Raw genomic sequence first — 20,582 nt, 5'->3', positions numbered from 1 at the left:
TACTTGACTATAACACTCAGCAGCTGGTCCTCCAGACCCTGTACACAAACAACACATCATGAACAGCAGCTCCTTCCTCTCATACTTGACTATAACACTCAGCAGCTGGTCCTCCAGACCCTCTACACAAACAATACAACATAAACAGCAGTTCCTTCCTCTCATACTTGACTATAACACTCAGCAGCTGGTCCTCCAGACCCTGTACACAAACAATACAACATGAACAGCAGCTCCTTCCTCTCATACTTGACTATAACACTCAGCAGCTGGTCCTCCATACCCTGTACACAAACAATACAACATGAACAGCAGCTCCTTCCTCTCATACTTCACCAAAAACACTCCATTCAGAGCTGCTCATTTATGTTCATTTTTGAGATATAGAATTCAGTTATTCTGTTCCTAATGCTTCACTGTAGAATTTAAGAGACTTATCATTGACTGGCTGATCTATGCAGAATAAGATCTGATTACATCTGTTCGTGGAAAAAAACAAGACCAGGGTGCCATTGTACGACACGATCTTAGTGCTAAGATGATCGTAACTCCCATGCCTTAACATAGACTTACGACAGTCGAGGCGCTAAGCTTGTTTTGTACAACGGCACCCGGGCTTCTCTAGAATAATCCAAGACAGAAACAGTTTTCTTTGACAAGCTTCTCCGCACTCTCCACCTACCTTGAGTGTCACAGTATAGTTGATGACCATGGACTTGCCGAAGATGTTGGGTCCATATTTGGGGTTGGCCAGCTTGGTGTTGAGGTAAAGACGGAAGTTTGGGTCATAGTCTACCTCCTTGTCCCCCAGAACCACAAACTCCCTGCCCTGGGCCCCTGAAATACACACATACAGTGCTGGAGGTGATCACCAACAGAAAGTCCATACCTATGTCAGTCAGATTTCCCATGATTCTAGACCTCCGTTGTATCAAAAGACGTTAAAAGATGGTACTTGTTGTCACCCTGCCTGGCGCTTGGCATTAAGGGGATAAAACAAGGACTGGTTGGCTCAGAGTTAGTATACTGTGTCTGAGTGGGGTATTCATGTTAAGCTGAGGCATGGTATCTCAGTGGGATTGGAATGTGATATTGGCAGTAGTCCGGACTAGTACAAGCAGCCACACACACACATACATGCATGCAGGTCGCCATGTAAGTGCAAATTAACCTCACCGCACCTCCCATGATTCTAACTGTTGCCAATCGCATGACACAGGTCAGGACACGGGTCATGCTATCCTTACAAAATGGCCTCCAATCAGACGTGGAAAGACCCAGGAGCAGACGCAGCAACCCGTCTGAACATTGCTTGACAGAAATTCTGTCAGTAATTAGCTGGTAATTGGGAAGACATAGACTTTGTATACTTATATTTGACATTGAGAGTTGCCTCTTTGTCTTTTGGAGCCTCCTTTGTCAAGTGATCGCCACATGAGGCAGAAACCCAAGTATTGGAACTCACCAGAAAAAGTTTGTCGTGGATATACTAAGTGAGTTAATGCTAATACCTCGTATCATCACTTTGATTGTGATTCAGAAACACATGCTTGTGATATACTAATTACTATAGTCAGAATCATTCAATGGACACCACATAAGAAAACAAATTCCCCACGACAAGAATTAAGAAAAAAATACCTTTAATGTTTTTCTCCAGAACATTGTCAATGACAGGGTCGATGTATTCATCCACATCTTGGAAGAGGAAGGGGAAGCCGTATTTGATAGCAAGCTCCAGCTGCTTCAGGAAGTCAGGGTCATTGAATGTGCACACCTAGAAATAACAAACAAACCATCCATCATAGTATTTGTTTGTTGGTTAAAGCTGCATTCAGCAAAATTCAAGCAGTGTCAGTGAGTTTGATTTTACGCCGCTTTTAGCAATATTCCAGCAACATCACGGCGGGGGACACCAGAAATGGGCTTCAAACATTGTACCCATGTTGGGAATCAAACCCGGGTCTTCGGCCAAAATTCAAGCATATGATGGCAGTCAATAAATAATTGAGTCAGGGTCAGACATTCCAGTGATTGACATCATGAGCATCAATCTATGCATGTGGGATATGATGACGTGCATCAACCAGTCAGTGAGTCTGACCCTTCGATCCCATTAGTCGCCTCTTACGCCAAGCATGGGTTGCTGAATACCAGTTCTAACCCAGCATTTAACTGGATCCATGATAGTTATTACAAATCTGATTAGGCCATGTCGTAGTGGATAGTGCATTTGGTGGATAGTGAGTGTAGTGGATAGTACATGTGGTAAATACTTTGTGCAGCAGAGAGTGTACGTGGCTGATAGTCTGTTAAGATGTCTGATGTTACGTTTTGCCAACTGTCAAGCATTAGGAATCCAATAATGACCTATTTAAATCGAATTATTTCAGTGTAGCCAAGAATGATAGGCTAAAGGGAACTCAAAGACGAACATTATATATACCAACCCAAATTCATTTCTCACAAACCGTCTTACAAGAGGTCAGCTTATGTCAATGTTGAATAAGAGCTACACTGCAACATTCAACTATCACGACACTGCATTTTCACCTTGAGGTGTGATGTCACTGCACCATATGACATCATCAATTAGGTGAGGTAAATGGGGTTCGCGTCCAAGATTATTGCACTTATATAGCGATGTGTGTGTGTGTGTGTGTGTGTGTGTGTGTGTGTGTGTGTGTGTGTGTGTGTGTGTGTGTGTGTGTGTGTGTGTGTGTGTGTGTGTGTGTGTGTGTGTGTGTATGTGTGTGCGTGCATGCGTGCGTGCGTGCGTGTGTGTGTGCTTGTGCTTGTGATTTCTAGTGCTAGCTCACTGAGATACCATGCCAAATACCCCACTCAGACACTGTATACTGACTCCAAGCCGACCAGTTCCTTGTTTTAGCCCCTTAATGCCGAGCACCAGACAGGGTAACAACAAGTACCATCTTTTAACGTCTTTTGGTATCACACGGCCGGGGATCGAACCCCGGACCTTCTACTCTCTGGGCTCTCCACTCTTTCACTCTCTACCACTAGACCACGGAGGCGGTCATGTCATCAATGAAATGTTGCAGCACATTGAAAGATGCAGAAAACAGCTGTGTCCTACCTTAAGGTTGTGTGCCTCTTCCTTCTTCTTTATCCACTTGAGAGCTTGCTGCTGGGGGTCAATACACAGAGGGAAGCGGCTAGCTCGAGTGGTCAGAATACCGTTTTGGATTGACAGTTCATCTGGCGGCAGTCCCTCCGATGTCCATCTGCATCAAACATGTATGTTTAACCATCGAATTGTCACATTGGTGTGGGGAGCACCTCAATCTTTATTTTGGACAAAATGTTTTTGTTTTTTCTGCCACAGTTAAAAAAGGTCTGTGTCATAAGTAAACTCCAAACCTGGCATACAATGAGTGTAAGCAATTATCAATGACACTTTTAGTTTTCATGTAGGTACATATTAAATTCATCAATATTTGTTGCAGTAATTGTCAGAAACCAATTATTTTATTGATTGATTTGGTTGGTTCTCATACATGTTTTTCATACAGGACTATTCATATACGAAATTAAAAAACAATCCATTGATATCCAATGTTATTATCTAAAATCCCAAACATAGCATTAACAAAATGAGTAACAATCCACGTCGTGGAGGTATGATGACGCAATCAACCAAGTCATCAAGCCTGATCTGTAAAAGTATGACCAGCATAGGTTTGTTTGTTTGTTTGTTGTTTAACGCCGCACTCAGCATTATTCCAGCTATATGATGGCAGTCTGAAAATAATCAAATCTGGACACGACAATCCTGTGATTGACGTCATGAACATTCAACTGGAATACGTTGAGATGCATCAACCAGGACAGCAAGCCTGACCACCCAATCTCGTTAGGTGCCTCTTACGACACGCATATTCGCCTTTTACAGCAAGCATGGGTTGCTGAAGACCTATTCTACCCCGGATCTTCACAGGTGAGCATAGGTTAGTGAAGACCTACTTTAACCCAGAATCTTGATCAGCAACAATGGTAGCTACTCACTTGCTGACCTCCACATCATTAGTAAGCAGGTCTTCCACCTTGAAGGGGTCACTGAGTGGAACTCCCCGGTCACGCAGATCATTTACCCAGTCTTTGTGTACAAGGTCATAGCGGAACTCCCAGCTGAAGGCGCCCACATAGCTGAGGAAGGCGGAGCTGACCAGACAGTCTCCCAACAGTCGGATCCTCATCTGCTTCAGATCCTCCAAGTCCTTCGTCCACCTGGAGAATGGATGTTGAAGCATTAGCACTGAGTCCTGCATCTACATCATATTTTAACATTGTCTCACATAACTCCGGAAGGCGTGATTATTTTATGTGACTATTTAAAGGATGAGTCACAATGACCTTTTGATAAATAATGTGCTAATAAAGAAAATTATTTTGTTTTTATTTTTATAGTCTTTTGTTTCAAGTACAGTATTTAGAACACTATAACCACCAATCAATCCCGACTTTTCCTATTTTCTTAAGTTTTAATTTTAATTTTCCTGTCTTTTGGCACTATTCTATTATCCACAAAAATATGATAAAAAAGTGATTTACCTAACGTTCTCAGAGCCGAGACCGGAGATGAGCTTATCTGCAGCGATCAGCCTCCTCTCCATAATCTCTGCCTCATCCTGGAGGGCTTTCTTCTCGGCCATAGCCTCCTCGTACTGCTTGTTCAGCGTGTTCAGCAGCTTCTCCAGGGAGTTCACCTCGTTCGTGATCTTATCCAGGTCTCGCTTGGCTTGGTGATATGTCCTCTCCAACTTAGCCACCTGTAAAGTAAGTGGACAATTTGCCGTCTTGTTAGTTAAGTGTTAATACCGTTACCATGAGGAGACTTATTCTGTTCGCCATATACAATAAATGAAGAAATTAATTTTAGTTTCAAACAACATACCTACTAAGGCTGGGACGAGTCCAAATTTACTACCCGGGTACCCACACCTCTATTACCCAACCGTACCTGGGTACCCCCACCCCTATTACCCGACCGTACCCAGGTACCGGCTGTTGGTGTCAAGAGATAGGTACAAAATGTCCGATTGGTAATAGTTTGACAGTAGCCCTGGAAAATGGTTTTAGATACACGTATAAAACGATGTGGTCATGCATACACTGAAGTTGACTGAAGTTTCAGCTTTGTTCAAACAAAGTCAGAAGAAATCATGAAGAAATGTGAACATTAGAGACTTAAAATTGTCGTGTAAGCATGTATTTATAGTGAATTTTTGTCATGAAACAATATATCATGTGACTAACCACAGGTCCTGGTAGTCCTGTGCATACCCGGGTCATACTCAGTACCCACCAGACCCGGGTACCCGAGTTACCCGTCCAAGCCCTAATGCCTACCTTTTCTCTCTTGGGCTTGATCTCCCTGGCCACAACACAGTAGCCCATGACGGCCTCCACGAACTTGAGCAGCCCCGACCCAGCTTTACTGATGCTCTTCATCTCATCAGGGCTCATATCAATGTCCTTCAACAGCCCTGACACACAAACCAAACAGTCAGTGGATATAACCAGCAGAGTTACACATGTCACCAAGGTCTGGACACCATTGGAGTGAGCAATCTCATTAAAACCAGACCTAAGTTCTCGCTACCGCTCAAGATCTGAAGACATCCCATTTGGGGTCACGTCAGAACGACCTTTCATTCAACCCAATCAGAACGTTGCTTACCAGATCATGAAAGTGACTGTCGGGATGTGATTTCTAATCATACAACCTCGAAAACTTTAACACGGGGTATTCTGAACGATAGTTACGGGTTTAACGACTGAATCCATACAATCTTGTCCATCTATTAGCCATTCCAGAATGTTCTTTTGTTTAGGTTTCAAATTTGTAATCGAGAATTTATCAAAATGTGTTTCGCAGCGTAGTCGCCAATTTGAAATTAGTGCTGTAAAGCACGAGAATGCTGCCTTCTGATTGGTGATTCCATTGGTCGGTCAAAGTTTGCGCAAGGTCGGTCTGACGTGACCCATAATGGGATGTCCTAAGATCTTTGTTTTGCGGTAGCGAGAACTAAGATCTGATTTTAATGAGATTGTTGAAGTGAGTGAGTGAGGTTTTACGCTGCTTTTAGCAATATTTCAGCAATATCACAGCGGGGGGCTCCAGAAATGGGCTTCACAGATTGCACCCATGTCGGGAATCGAACCCAGGTCTTCGGCGTGACAAGCGAACGTTTTAACCACTAGGCTACCTGACCGCCCCCATCGGAGAATATTTAGGTAACTATATCAATATGTGTGTGTGTGTTTGTTGTTTAATGCTGCACTCAGAAATAATTCAGCTATATGATGGTATATATGGCCTGTGAATTATCGAGTCTAGACCACACAATCCAGTGATTGATATTATGAGCAACGATCCACGCCATCAAGGTACATTCTACTATGACACTGAACAATGCTTGATTCTGATTGGTTAAAAAAAGGTATCCTGTATCTATATATATGAATAAAGCCTTTTCACACAAAAATGAGCATATGAAAACTAGATCTTCAGTAACCCATGCTTGTCGTAAGAGGCGACTAATGGGATTCGGTTGTCAGACTCGCAGACTAGGTTAATGCATTTCTTAATATCTCAATTACATAGATCGATGCTTATAATGTAATTCACTGGATTGTCTGGTCCAGATTCGATTATTACAGACTGTTGTCATAAAGCTGGGACATTGCTGAGTGCGGTATCAACCAACCAAACAACCAACCAACCAACCAAAAAAAAATTATAAAAAAAATTAAAAAATTACAACAACAAATAAACAAACAAACAAAAATAAGCAAGGACTGCTGAATAGATCAGTACCTTTGACAGCCTGGGTCTGTCTGGAGCCGATGTTGTCCACATCCAACTCTGTCAGCGTTCTCAAGAAGTTGGCCTCAGACATCATTCCCTTAGCTGACTTCCAGGACACTTCTCGGATGCCCTTGAGGACCACGATACATTCACACACTGTCTGCACAGCCTTCGGGGGTTTGGCAAAAGACCTGGCAAGTGAATCAGTTAATTTGTGAGTTATACTGCATCAACTGTCTCATCTACTTCTTTGCCATCATCTCAGAAAGGAAGAAAACGAGTCTGAGATAGAGAATAGGGATACTGTAAATCTTGAAATTAACCCGAGCGTGAATTAAATGCGAAATATGCCTGTGGTCTTTGCTCGCACTTTTAAACATCGCATTTACATCAACAAAAGGACATTTTGGATAGTAAAAAATACCAACTAAGACATATGCTGATGTATTCCACATCATTGTTTATTACTTACTTACTTTTGAGATTTAGCGTGCGCTTAACAAACTGTATTCTTTGGACACTATTATCAAGTCCCATATAGTCCCATATGGTGACATATAGCCACATATAGTCACATATAGTCACATATAGCCACATATAGTCACATATAGTCACATATAGCCACATAAAGTCACATATAGTCACATATTGTCACATATAGCAAATATAGCCAAATATAGTCACATATAGCCACATTTAGCCACATATAGCGCACATAATTTTTTCCTACAATGTGAGGCAATTTGTTTTCAGTAAATCAGGGGCTTGACTCATTTTTTTAGAACACACCTTCCCTGCCCTTGAAAATGAACTCAGTCCAGATATGAGTAACTGCAGATCCTTACCTGATCTCAGTAACATCTGACTTGTCGAGGTCCTCCAGGGCAAATCTGGCAGCCTCCAGGGCAGGCAGGGCCTCTTGCAGGGCATCCTCAGCTTCTTTCTGTGGGAGGACAGCAACATAGGCATGAAACATAGTCATTCCTTCATTACAGTTGAATGCTGCTTTGGACAGTATTCCAGTACATCACAGCATGTCAGCTTGATGTGGGAGGAAAGCCCGAAGTGATGCAGGTCTCAAACCGTTAACCACTTTAGTGAAACCCACGAGTATGGTGCTGACAAACCTAAAAAAATTAATCAGGGCAAACTGGGATTCCAACCCAAAGTCATAGGTTTCTGAAGGATGCACCTCTGTAAAGTGAACTGTCCCCTATCCCCCCCACCCCCGACTTAGACCACTGGGGGGTCAACGTAACATTACTGGACATTAAATGTAGTCCTACCTTCTCTACAACAATGATCTTGCTTTGTTCTGCAATTTCATGCCCTTTCTTCTGAGCCAGTTGTTTCTTCTCTGTGGCTTGGGTGGTTCCAGATGAGATCTCCTCAAGCAGTGCCTCACAAGCGACAGTCTTCTCCGTCACGGCAATCTTCTGCACTGCCAACTTCTCATTGAGCACAGCAAGCTGCTCGCTGGCATCTGCGATCTTCTGGAGACCTCCCGCCAGACGCTCGCACTGTCAAATGTAGAAAATTCATGCCTGATACTTTCACAGAGGCAGATCCAGCAGTGAATCAAGTGCCACAACCTCAGCTCTTCGACTTACTGATGGACATACAGATATTAGGCAAAATTAGCACATAAGGGCTTGGAGATAAAGGTTTGCCTTATTATTCTTTTTTATTATTATTGTCATTTTTTATTATTACTGTTTGTTTTTTTATATCATTATTATTATTATTTTAAATCTATCAGCTCATTGTTGCCTGGTTGGATGTACCAATCCAGTGATTAATATCATGACCATCGATCCACGCAATTGGGATCGATGACATGCATTAACCAAGTCAGTGAGTCTGACCACCCTATCCCTTTACAACAAGCATAGACGCCTATTATGGCAAGCATGGGTTGCTGAAGACCTATTCTACCCCGGATCTTCGTGGGTGCCCCTTTATCAGGTGCACAATATTCAAAGCATCAAATCATCAAGACTACCCACTCTCCACCAGGTGAATAATTTCATTACAACACTTCACCTTCATCAGGTGCACAACATTGCAAAGCTACTTGTCCTTTCTGATGCAAGGGGTAAGTGAGATAGCTATGACACTGCTTTGAACAATATTTCAGAAATATCACAACATGTCAGCTTCATGTGGGAGGAAAGCCAGAAGTGATGCAAGGTAGCCGACTTATCACACTGCAATAGGGCTGACAAACCATGTTTGTTTTTTGTGTGTATGTTTGTTTGCACTCAATATTCTAGCTATATGTCAGCTGTCTGTAAATAATCATGTCTGGGCCAGACAATCCAGAGATTGACACCATAAAACATCGATATACTCAATTTGGTGAGGTGAGGTGAAATGAGGTTTAACGCCGCGTCCAAGATTATTGCACTTATATAGCGACGTGCATGAACGTGTGTGTGTGTGGCTGCTTGTACTAGTCCGGACTGATGCCGATTTATAGTGCTAGCACACTGAGATACCATGCCGCAGTTTAACATGGATACCCCACTCAGACACTGTATACTGACTCCGAGCCGACCAGTCCTTGTTTTAGCCCCTTAATGCCGAGCGCCAGACAGGGTAACAACCAGTACCATCTTTTAACATCTTTCGGTATGACGCGGCCGGGGATCAAACCCCGGACCTTCCGCTCTACCACTAGACCATGGAGGCGGTCCACTCAATTTGGATGCAATGACATGCATCAACCAAGCCAGATCCCATTAGTCGCCTCTTACAACAAAAATGGGTTGCTGAAGACCAGTTCTACCCCATAATCATCATGAGGGGACATTCCAAGCATCATAATCTGGGCGAATATTGGATTCAAACCCTTGATCATAGGATTCAGGAACGTCAAAATGATGCAACTCTGAACAGCAAAATGACTGCCCTTCCTGGCCACCAATTTGATGAAAGGTGATGAAGTGACCTTGAACTGTCTTGTACATATATGAAGAAGTTCATATCGCCATGTTTCTCTGTTAACATACTTGTACATGGTAGTCCAAGGTGTCACTGATTATCCAACCCACCTGAGCCAGGATGAACTTGTCCTTCTCTTCCAGGAGTTTCAGATAAGTGTTGATGAAGTCCAGGTAATTTTTGGGTGTGACGTAGTTGTTACGTCTCAGACGCTGCAGGAACTTCTTGCTGTACTGACCAACACTTTGATGCACCAACACAATGTGGCTGACGACATCTTCGCGATGATTGTCGGGGATGAGACTATGCTGTCAACAACAAAATGTTGGTGTTCATTATAACACGCCTTGCTTCAGAGAACTGTAAAAAGAATCTTCAAGCTGCTGCAAAACACTTTCAATCATCAATAGTGTAGTGTCAGGGTTGTTGGTTGGTTGGTTTGTTGTTTAACGCCGCACTCAACATTATTCCAGCTATATGACGGCGGTCTGTAAATAATCGAGGTCTGGACCAGACAATCCAGTGATTAATATCATGAGCATCGATCCATGCAATTGGGATCAATGACATGCATCAACCAAGTCAGCGAGCCTGACCACCCGTTTCCGTTAGTCGCCTTTTACGACAAGCATAGTCGCCTTTTACGGCATTTATGGGTTGTTGAAGACCTATTCTACCCCGGCTTCTTCACGGGTCTGTAGTGCCAGGACATAGACAGGAGGCATACTATGTGTTGTAGCAGGATCATGAGGTACATGGGATTTTATGCAACCTGCATCAGATTTTATGGTATAAACCCCATGTACCCCTCCTGGTCCTGCTAAAACGAAGTAATCTTATCTTACAGACATGTTCTAAAATGACATAGTAAAAGAATTAAAACAAATTCAAAACTGATAGAAAACAGCTGTTGAACTGAGCTGAGGTTAACTTGTGCTATGTCATGTGACTTTCATTGACTTGCAAAAAGCATGCTGCTTTTTGCTTAGAAGCGGAGTATAAGGGATTCATTCTGCCTCTCAAATCTTTACGCGCAGCCTGACTTACTCGTGGTCATCTTCTCGAGGAAAGGGCATTAACAGACAATAAAAGTCCAGTTCCACCCTTGCCGAACTAAGATGGAATTCCGGAGTTACATTTTGGCTAGACTAACGAGTCTGTGCATGGTTCAATCAAAATCACGTAACAAACAAGACATCTGGTTCGTAAACAAACATGAAAATGTCAGGTGGGCAGGAACAATTATCTAATGACCAATATTTTAGCGCCGAACATAATATGTATGGGGCTCACTTAGATTCCATTCCATTTAACTTACATCAGGCGAGATGAAGACGCTGGCTACAGCATACAGAGCCTGCTCCGGCCAGGGGAAGAACCAGTCAATACTGGCGTTGTTTACCATTCCTGGAAAACATTGCAACATCTACAAATATTCTGGCATTAAATGAAGAAATGGTATTTCAGATTGGAATATTTTCTATGATGATATCCCTTATAAACCTTAGACTTAACAATGACTGCTGAGGAACAGTCTGACTGTCTGGTGTACATGAAGTTATTGTTTGTTTGTTTGTTTGTTTGTTTGTTTGTTTGTTTAACGCTGCACTCAGCACTATTCCAGCTATATGACGGTGGTCTGTAAATAATCGAGTCTGGACCTGGCAATCCAGTGTTTGATATCATGAGCATCAATCCACACAATTGGGATACGATGACATGCATCAACCAAGTCAGTGAGCCTGACCACCCGATCCCGTTAGTCACCTCATACGACAAGCATAGACGCCTATTATGGCAAGCATGGGTTGGTGAAGACCTATTCTACCCCGGATCGTCACGGGTGATGAGGTTACTGATGAAACAACTGTCTGGTGGTCCCCAAGTAACATGGGTTACCTGCACCAGATTCAAATTCTGACAACACAAAAATAGCAGCAGACTCTGTGAGATTTATTGTTACACTACTGAGACTGTAGCTAAGGCTAGGATGAGGTGAGGTGAAATGGGGTTTAATGTAGCGTCCAAGAGTATTGCACTTCCATAGCGTTGTGCATGCACGTGTGTGTGTGGCTACTTATACTAGTCTGGACTTATGCCTAGTTTATAGTGCTAGCCTACTGAAATACCATGCCACAGTTTAATATGAATACCCCGCTCAGATTCCGAGCTGGCATTCCTTGTTTTAGCCCCTAAGGCCAAGCACCAGGCAGGGTAACAACAAGTACCATCTTTTAACGTCTTTAGGTATGACATGGACAGGGATCTAAAGCTAAGAGTGAGATGGAGGCTGAGATGAAAATTGAGTCTGAGGCGAATTCAGAGGCTGTAGCTGTTATTAAGACTGAGATGGAGGCTGAGATGAAAATTGAGTCTGAGGTGAATACAGGGGCTGGAGCTGTTATTAAGACTGAGATGGAGACTGAAACTGAAGTTTGAGACTGGAGTTGAGACTGAGACTGACCTGGGAAGTTCCTGCATCGTGTCCTTAGTGTGTCTCCCACTGGTGACATCGCCATAACAACGTGGAGATTGTTGGCACATTTGTTGACATAGAACTGCCAGATGCTCTCTCTTGCATGTGGACATCCGGCCGCCAGGGCCTCATTCCGTACCTGCACACACCAGGGGAAGTCACTCACACTAATGATCACATTGTCTCTATGTCACAGCGTTTATAGTTCAAGCACAGACAGGAGTGTTAAAGGATGAAATACTATTATCTCAGAGTTTAAGACTACAAGACAATTTAAAACACATGAACACTCACACATTTTTTCGGACAAAAATGGTCAATGATCTTACAGATGGGTTTTCCAGGAGAGACCGGGAGAGAAAACTGATTTCGAATTTATATTCTATAATTCAAGAATATTATTTGGTATTTACACCAGAATCAAATTAGTGTATGTGACTCAATAACTGCCGTATTTCCCTAAGTAAGGTACTTTTTGTTTCAAAAGATAATTCTTAACCTTACCGATCCAATGATGCCTTCCTTTTCATCATCAGCATACAATGCAGGCACCATGCCGGATGTCAACATGTTGTTGATCAGTTCCAGAAATCCTGGGCAAGAAAGACATCATTTGTCAAGCACTTACAAATATTACCATCTTAATCAGAATGTCAAGCCAAGTCCCAGCTTTGATTATATGTGAGGTGAAATTGGGTTTAATGTCGCATCCAAGATTATTCCACTTATATAGCTCCTTGTACTAGTCCGGACTGATGCCGATTTATAGTGCTAGCTCACTGAGATACCATGCCTCAGTTTTAACATGAATACCCCACTCAGACACAGTATACTGACTCCAAGCCGACCAGTCCTTGTTTTAGCCCCTTAATGTCGTGCACCAGACAGAGTAACAAGTAAGATCTCTTAAAGTCTTTTGGTGTGACACGTCCGGGGATCGAACCCCGGACCTTCCGATCTCCGGGCGGACGCTCTAACACTAGACCACGGAGGCCGTCAGCTTTGATTAAAAGTACATGTAATACAAACAATCAAAAGTATCACTAAAGCACAAACGCAGCTTAATCATGTGAATCCTTCTTGTACTCAAAAAACACAACATTTCAAGGCAACTTCTTGCACCTTTTCTGCCCTGAAGCTCCTCCCATGGATAATGACTAAATTTTGTAAATTGAATATAACAAGTTTTATTATATTGTGTATTGTTAAACATAAAATCTACACTAAAATTCATTTACAAATAATAGTTCCCTTCGAAATTGATAGACAAAATGGCTGAAACAGGGAACTGATTTGACTCTCATATTGTTATCTCCCCTGTATCCATGACTACAAACTTACAGTAACGGACCATGCTATTTGTATGTTGTTTAACGCTGCACTCAGTAATATTCCCGCTATATCACGTCAGTCTGTAAATAATCGAGTCTGGTTCAGACAATCCAGTGTTTGACATCATTAGCATCGATCCTTGCAATTGGGATGCGATGACATGCATCAAGTCAATGAGTTAGTCGCCTCTTACGACAAGCAAAGTCGCCTTTAAGGCAAGCATGGGTTGCTGAAGACCTATTCTCAATCGGATCTTCACGGTCTGACCATGGTGAGTAATATATACTTACGTATGTAGAAAATAGGATCTGCATGTACGATCAGAGTCAATCTGTCTAACACTTTAGCTACCCAGCATGTTGCAATACATATCACAATAGAGATACAAGAATGGCAACACGTTGCAATACAAATGTTTGATTATACGCAGTCCAATTAAGTGTTCATAATGGCTCTAAATGACCTCACCCTCTTCAGCCACATGCTGGTCAGTAAACAGAAAGACTGTTTTCTTGTTCTCCATGCCCAGCTTGTTGTACAGGATCTTCAGATCGTCCCGGAAGGATCCTTCGTTGTATCCCCGGCTCAGCTTTATCTCGAACACCTCGCATCCAGCAGCGTAGGACGCAAGATGACACAAGCTCTGCTTGCCGGACCCGCCCACACCGACCAGGAGGGCATGACCACCGTCCATTCTCAGGACACGGTGGACACGGGTCAAATGGTCCAGGGCATCGTCAAAGAGAACAAGGTTCATAGGGGTGTTGTTTTCGTTGTACTCTTCCAGAATCTGCAGAAGGAATACAATGTACAATATACAATGCGCAAGACAAAATGTGACACAATACACAAAGCCATAAACACTTTTCAATATAATCTCAGTATTAATGTAAACATAGACAACTATTGTTTGTTTGAGTGTATATAGAGGTTATCACGCGAGTGTGTTTGGGGATGGCGAGCTAAATACATTGTGTTTATTCCTAATACAGGATATTTACCATCCCCAAACACACAAGCTTGATAACCTCTTTATCATATAATGTCATTCTTTTCCTGGAATGCACGCATTAATATTTATTACTTCACAGAGTAAGTGATGTGTCAGTCGGACAGTGACAGTAGCCAATATCTGTTTCTTATACAGTGGCGAAGCAACATATATGCAAAACAACAATTGTTTTTAATTTCCTTTCGCGGCAATCCATCGGTCTGTCCGCTAGAGTAACTGCCCATTGTCAAAGGGAAGCTACTTTAACCCTAGTCCATGAGACGTCATGGCCACGGTCAGACATTGTTGACAGTCGGTCTGTCCTGTCATAACGTAAAGAATTGCAGAAGCAGAGATATGGCCACTGATCCCGCTTGGCTAGGCCTTGTGCCCTCGCAAAATTGTTTCGAAATTTATATCGCCAAAGTTGATAAACTTATAAAATGCCTTAGCTACGTCACAGTTAGACACTGATTTTCAGTATATTAGATTGTGCTTTTGATAATGATAGCAATTATCCCTGTGGTTTATCCAGATTCCCGAAGGTTAATTCTGACTCGATCGCCGAATGACGAGGGCAACGCCATGTTTGTTAATATACAGTGAAAGTAGTCCCTATCCGCATATGACCCAAACGGATATCGTTTTTATCCGTTGGCTTTATCCTGCCGAGAAACCTACCCAATATATGATAAATCTGTATGTCTGTATTTATAACTATTGTGTATGTGCAGTGGTCTGCACATGGCTGGCAGAAGTATGACGGATCTTCCCTTGATTATTGTGATCTTCATGTGTGATGAGCCAGTATAATTAAAATCAATTCTTTCACTCTGATACGTTACATCTCTGCAGGAAGATCTAAGGACACCTGCATAGGAAGTCAAGATGGGTTAACTATCTGATTAGTCAATCCGTGTTGCACCCTCAATAAACAAAATCGAAGTTCTCGCTAACTCTGAACAAAGATCTGAAGACATTCCATAACAGGTGATGTCAGAATGACCAATCAGAGTGTCACTCACCAGATCAGGAAGGTGACAGTCGGAATGTGTTTTCTAATCATGCAACCACAAAGAGTTAACATGGGATATTCCAAATGACAATTACTGCCTGTCAGTTGATTCCGACAAAATGGAATAAACATTTGAATGGAAGAGACGTTGCATAGTACGTAGAAAGTATTGCCATACAATCTCGACTATATATTAGACATTACAGAATGTTCTTTTGTTCAGTTGTCAAATGGTCAACATATTTTCAAGCATAGTCTGAAATGGAAGTTGTAAAACTTTGAGAAAGCTTCATTCTTATTGTCTGATGGTGACTTCTTTTTAGTCATTTCATTGGTCCAATTGGTAACAGAAAACAAATACAGTCAAGTCTCATTTATCCGACACTCGTTAATCCGACAATTGGCTTTATCCAACACAAAGCACGGGAACCGATTAAATCAGTGCTGTTTAGACCCGTTAATCCGACAGTCTCGCACTCCGACTCCGACACACCTAATTTGCAAGGATTTGCTGAAATCACTCATTAATCAGTATCGTTAATCCGACACGGTGATCAGCGTACTCCATGGTCATCTGCCCGCGAGTACATAGCCCGTGTTTTGATGCGAGACGAGTCGGCGAGTAGCTGCATATTTAAACGGCTGCAGAGATAAACTTTGTGTTTTGTGTTAAACTTTAGAGGTTGCATGATTAGAAAACATATTCCGTGAACAATGTAACGCAACAATATGAATATTTCCTTTTACTTTTTTTATTACAACATGTTTGAATCTTAATCTATCGTGTAGTTGTCCAATTTTCGATCACGAACGTTGATAATACCTAATTTCATTATCCGACATCCTCGTTAATCCGACATAATCATATGCAACCAACAATGTCGGATGAACGAGACTTGACTGTATAACCAGGCTTTTCTGAATCCCCCAAATTAAAGCAGTGCTATTATATTGTGGATATTTAAGATAATCAGTCATGTCTGAGCGAATGGAGGGCTTACTGTGTTCTAAAGAAATAAAGTCAAACCATTTTAGAAAGCTGACATCTGATTGGTTCAAAAACATATACAGCCATCATTTTGATTGGGTAGTCAAAGTTCACTCAGGGTTCACATGATGAGACCTCCTATGCAGGTGACCTCAGATCTTTATACAATGAGGTATCGTATCGGAGTAAAATGAGATCTTAATGAGATTATGTCCTATTCCGAGATTGGGTTGAATGTTATTTTAGCTATGATACCAAGTAACTTTATAATCCTTAGTGTTAAATAACATTCTGATTAATTCTAACATAGCAACCATCACAAGCACATTTTTTATAAAATTAAGGAAAACTTTGAAGAAATGTAAATTCTCATGTCCAGAAGTGGATACTTAATACAGCCTTACTACCTACCTCCTGGAAGAGAGCCTTGCTGGCCTCATAGTCCTGTACATCTTCATAGAGTCGAGGTTCTCCCTCGTCCAGCGCTGTGCGATAATCACCATACAGAATTGGATCTTTCTGCACAAACTCAACCTCCGCCTTGAAGTTTTCCTCCAGCAGACCTTTAAGTGTTTTCTGGGGGAAAATATGCATAAATTTTAACGTTCCTGGGAGACGTGGGATGAGGTTAGGCGAAATGGGGTTAAACGTTGCATTCAACATTAAGCACTTCCATAGCGACATGCATGCACGTACATGTGCGTGTCAAGCGCCAGGCAATGTAACAAGAGGAACCATTTTTTTACATTTGTTGCATTTGCTAGGCGCTATTTAAGGCCGATGTGTTGTTGCTCAAAGCACCCTTAATTATTACCTTGGTCAGTGGATTAGTGTGCACTCATTCTCACCTCCCTGGGGAGTATACAGCAATATCTGGGATGCCAGATATGGGCTTTACCCACTGTACCCATGTGGGGAATCAAAGTTTGATTCCAACAAATGAGTCAATCTCTGGGCCACCTCAAACCTCCTTATGTCAGTGAACATTGTATAACAGTCTCTTTGCTTCTTGGGTCAATTCTCATTAAACATTTCACTTCCACACTGAAGGAGAATTAGGAAACGCTTTCCTTAAGACCTATAGCTAATTACACTGGTCCTCAGAGTTGGTAGGTTGTCCTACTTGAACAAGGCAAAGACGAAGCATTGAGACCTGGTTCAGAATTAAGTTTGTTTGTTTGTTGTTCAACGCTGCACTCAACAATATTCCAGCTATATGACGGTGGTCTGTAAATATTTGAGTCTGGACCAGACAATCCAGTGATTGACATCATAAGCATCGATCCACACAATTGGGATATGATGACATGCATCAACCAAGTCAGCAAACATGACCACCTGATCCCATTAGTCGCCTCTTACGACAAGCATAGTCGGATTTTACGGCAAGCATGGGTTGCTGAAGACCTATTCTACCCCGGATCTTTACAGGTCGGTTCAGAATTAAAGCCCTCAAATGCTACTAGTTAATGAGAACCTCCTTCTCTGTATTCTTACTTGTCCTCAGCACAATTTGGTAGTCTTGGGCTTGAGGACTAGCATGAATTTCGAAGACTGCTGAAGCATACTTTCGTGGACTTACATTGACTAGTTCCTTGTCGGTCTCACTGATGAGTCTGTCCCCAATAACTCTCAAACATTCGTTCCTCCAGAGTCGGAGAAACTGGTCGACTTTGGTGAACCTGTCGGGTGTTGACAGACACAGGCCGTTGTAGATCCGAGACAAGTCTCGCAGGTTGAAGATGTAGTGGAACTTGGATGGTGTGGGAGGAAGTTCCTTTACGATGGAGCTGAAAGCAAAGAGAATATCGAATAAATACACTTGTAAATACATTCTTATTCCTGTAAAGTAAGCCAGTCTTATACAGTCAGAAAGCCCAAAGCTCATGATCATATTAAGGAAACCACATTTTTCCCCAACCATTTTTACACAAAAACAGCTAAGGCCACATATATTGTTCAACCTCATATAAAATAATCACAAATAATAATCTACATGACAATGACAATACTTTACTACCATCAAGGGAATTCATTTTTTCTTTACATGTTTTTCTACAAACCTCTAAGCCAAGAAATCAAAGCCCTATTATTACCCAATGCAAATCAGATATTATATCACATATTTAATTTTCTAACATATTCATGTCAGAACAACTTTTTACCTACTGTGCTTACTTATATAATTATGCTGTCAACATGCTCTCAGTGATATTATTTTGGAGACAAACATCAGACCAAAAAAAACAAACAATATAAACTTTGATTTTTTTCGTCAATAACAAGTTTATTTGTCTTCACACATTGCATCAATGTAGAATTAAACTAGAGGAGCCTTCAGTAAAGTCTGCTAAACCAAGGCAGTTCTAGTCTGCACCTATGAGACTTAGCTAACAGAAAGCATCTGAAGCAGCTGGAAGGGCGCTAATTTTACCTTGGCATCACCCTTTCCAATGCAGACTGTTGTCATCACAAGTAACATCTTCCCAAAGCAAGGGAATTAACTTCAAAAGTCCAGTTTCCACCCTTGCTGAACTAGGCTATAATTCCTGGGCTCGATCGTAGCGCCACCAGTGGTAATTACGAGTCATGAACCTTCTAAGCCTCTGCTATGGTCCAGTAAGATTCTACCTCTCGTATCACTTGCATTTGTATCAAACAAAATGGCAGCGCCAGTCAAGACGATCTGATCGATAATCAAGTTCTATACAGGTCTTACATCGCAAAGTGGATCAATTGCGTGAGCACCTTGATTAAAAATATGAAAAGATTTGTTATATATTTGTTGACGAGTTGGCGGTATACATGCTTGGCAAATCCTGCAATCGACCAAAATCTATCTACATGACATTTTACTGACCGAATTTCAATTTCGTTACGCGATTTTGTTGGACTATGCATACTCGTTAGTCCAGCCAAAATGTAACTCCATAATACCAGCCTAGTTTGGCAAGGGTGGAAACTAGACTTTTATAATCAGTTAACTCTCTTGCCTCTAGACTTAACTAGACCACATCCGCCATCTTTACCCCTCAGCATACCTGCTCCTCAGAATGCGTGAACACCCTAGCAGGATGCACAACAGGCACTTCATTTATTCGGAAACATTTGGACACTGCTGCCGCATCAGCGGTCCTTGGCTTATTGAAAGTACAGCTCGCCTTTCTCAACACATAGCATTATCTCATGGAAAATTAATTCGATTTTCATGGTTTTCAAAAACTCACCTGTAGAGCGACATGGTCATCTTGGTGATGGTGGACACCAGGTCCTGGATGTCGTTGCTCATGGGCTGTGTGTGCCCGCTGAGGATGGAGTTGTAGATATGGTACAGAGACTCATCGTCAGGGAATGTCATGTTGAACACACTGAACAGCGACACAAATCGGGGGTCCGTCTCGTTACGACCTCCACCTGCCTTGCCCATGGCGGCTATGTAGCCGATGTCCTTCATGTTCTTCCAGTTGAGGTCTTTGCCACGGTCGTAGATGCCGCCACGTTCAAGCAGCAGTTTGAGGAGAGCGATGGGTTGCTGGGTGCCATATGTGTCAACCTGGATGCAAACAGACATGACAAGTTTGATCGTCCTAGAGGTTTCGTGATGTGACAGTTTCAAGAAGGTTGGCTTAACCATCATAAGAGCAACACAAGGGCAATTCAATTCGATTCGAGGTCAATACTTGCGAAGTGCGGATTTGATACCTAGCCATAAACACCAATTTCCTGCCAGCTTTCAACACTGTTCCAGATTCAAGAACAGAGACAGGCCAGTTTCAAGACATATTGACCGGTTAAGACTCCGGACAATCGTAAGTGCACATATATTATATATTCCTTCATGTACTGATCGCTGATGCCACTTATTTGACTCATTGTATTGCCTGTAAACCTAAAACTGTGTCCTTGCAAATAAATTTGTTGATTATTCCATTAGTTTGTGTGGTCATTCACTGATTTCACAATTAAGTTCTGTACGAACCCTTTTCTGGGTTAGTTTCTTCATTT

General features: G+C 42.1%; 1 protein-coding gene across 1 annotated transcript in view; it reads right to left on the bottom strand.

Moving 5' to 3' along the window:
• Positions 1–20,582, bottom strand: part of LOC139456275 (dynein axonemal heavy chain 10-like) — a 99,866-nt gene that overhangs the window by 20,950 nt on the left and 58,334 nt on the right. The window contains exons 43-59 of the mRNA XM_071237899.1: positions 19,805–20,130; positions 18,160–18,367; positions 16,989–17,153; positions 14,052–14,373; positions 12,756–12,844; positions 12,240–12,390; positions 11,094–11,182; positions 9,886–10,083; positions 8,119–8,352; positions 7,678–7,775; positions 6,842–7,023; positions 5,371–5,507; positions 4,573–4,790; positions 4,027–4,248; positions 3,098–3,245; positions 1,642–1,777; positions 683–837 (exon numbers count right to left, since the gene is read on the bottom strand). Of these exons, the coding sequence (XP_071094000.1) occupies positions 683–837; positions 1,642–1,777; positions 3,098–3,245; positions 4,027–4,248; positions 4,573–4,790; positions 5,371–5,507; positions 6,842–7,023; positions 7,678–7,775; positions 8,119–8,352; positions 9,886–10,083; positions 11,094–11,182; positions 12,240–12,390; positions 12,756–12,844; positions 14,052–14,373; positions 16,989–17,153; positions 18,160–18,367; positions 19,805–20,130 (3,078 nt within the window). The remainder of the gene's footprint in view (positions 1–682; positions 838–1,641; positions 1,778–3,097; positions 3,246–4,026; positions 4,249–4,572; positions 4,791–5,370; positions 5,508–6,841; positions 7,024–7,677; positions 7,776–8,118; positions 8,353–9,885; positions 10,084–11,093; positions 11,183–12,239; positions 12,391–12,755; positions 12,845–14,051; positions 14,374–16,988; positions 17,154–18,159; positions 18,368–19,804; positions 20,131–20,582) is intronic.

This window comes from Haliotis cracherodii, unplaced genomic scaffold (assembly GCF_022045235.1).
Source record: "Haliotis cracherodii isolate W230 unplaced genomic scaffold, xgHalCrac1.p SCAF_11, whole genome shotgun sequence".
Classification (NCBI taxonomy): Eukaryota; Metazoa; Mollusca; class Gastropoda; order Lepetellida; family Haliotidae; genus Haliotis; species Haliotis cracherodii.
Note: the sequence above shows the minus strand (reverse complement) of the source record. Positions and strands in the feature narration are given on the sequence as shown.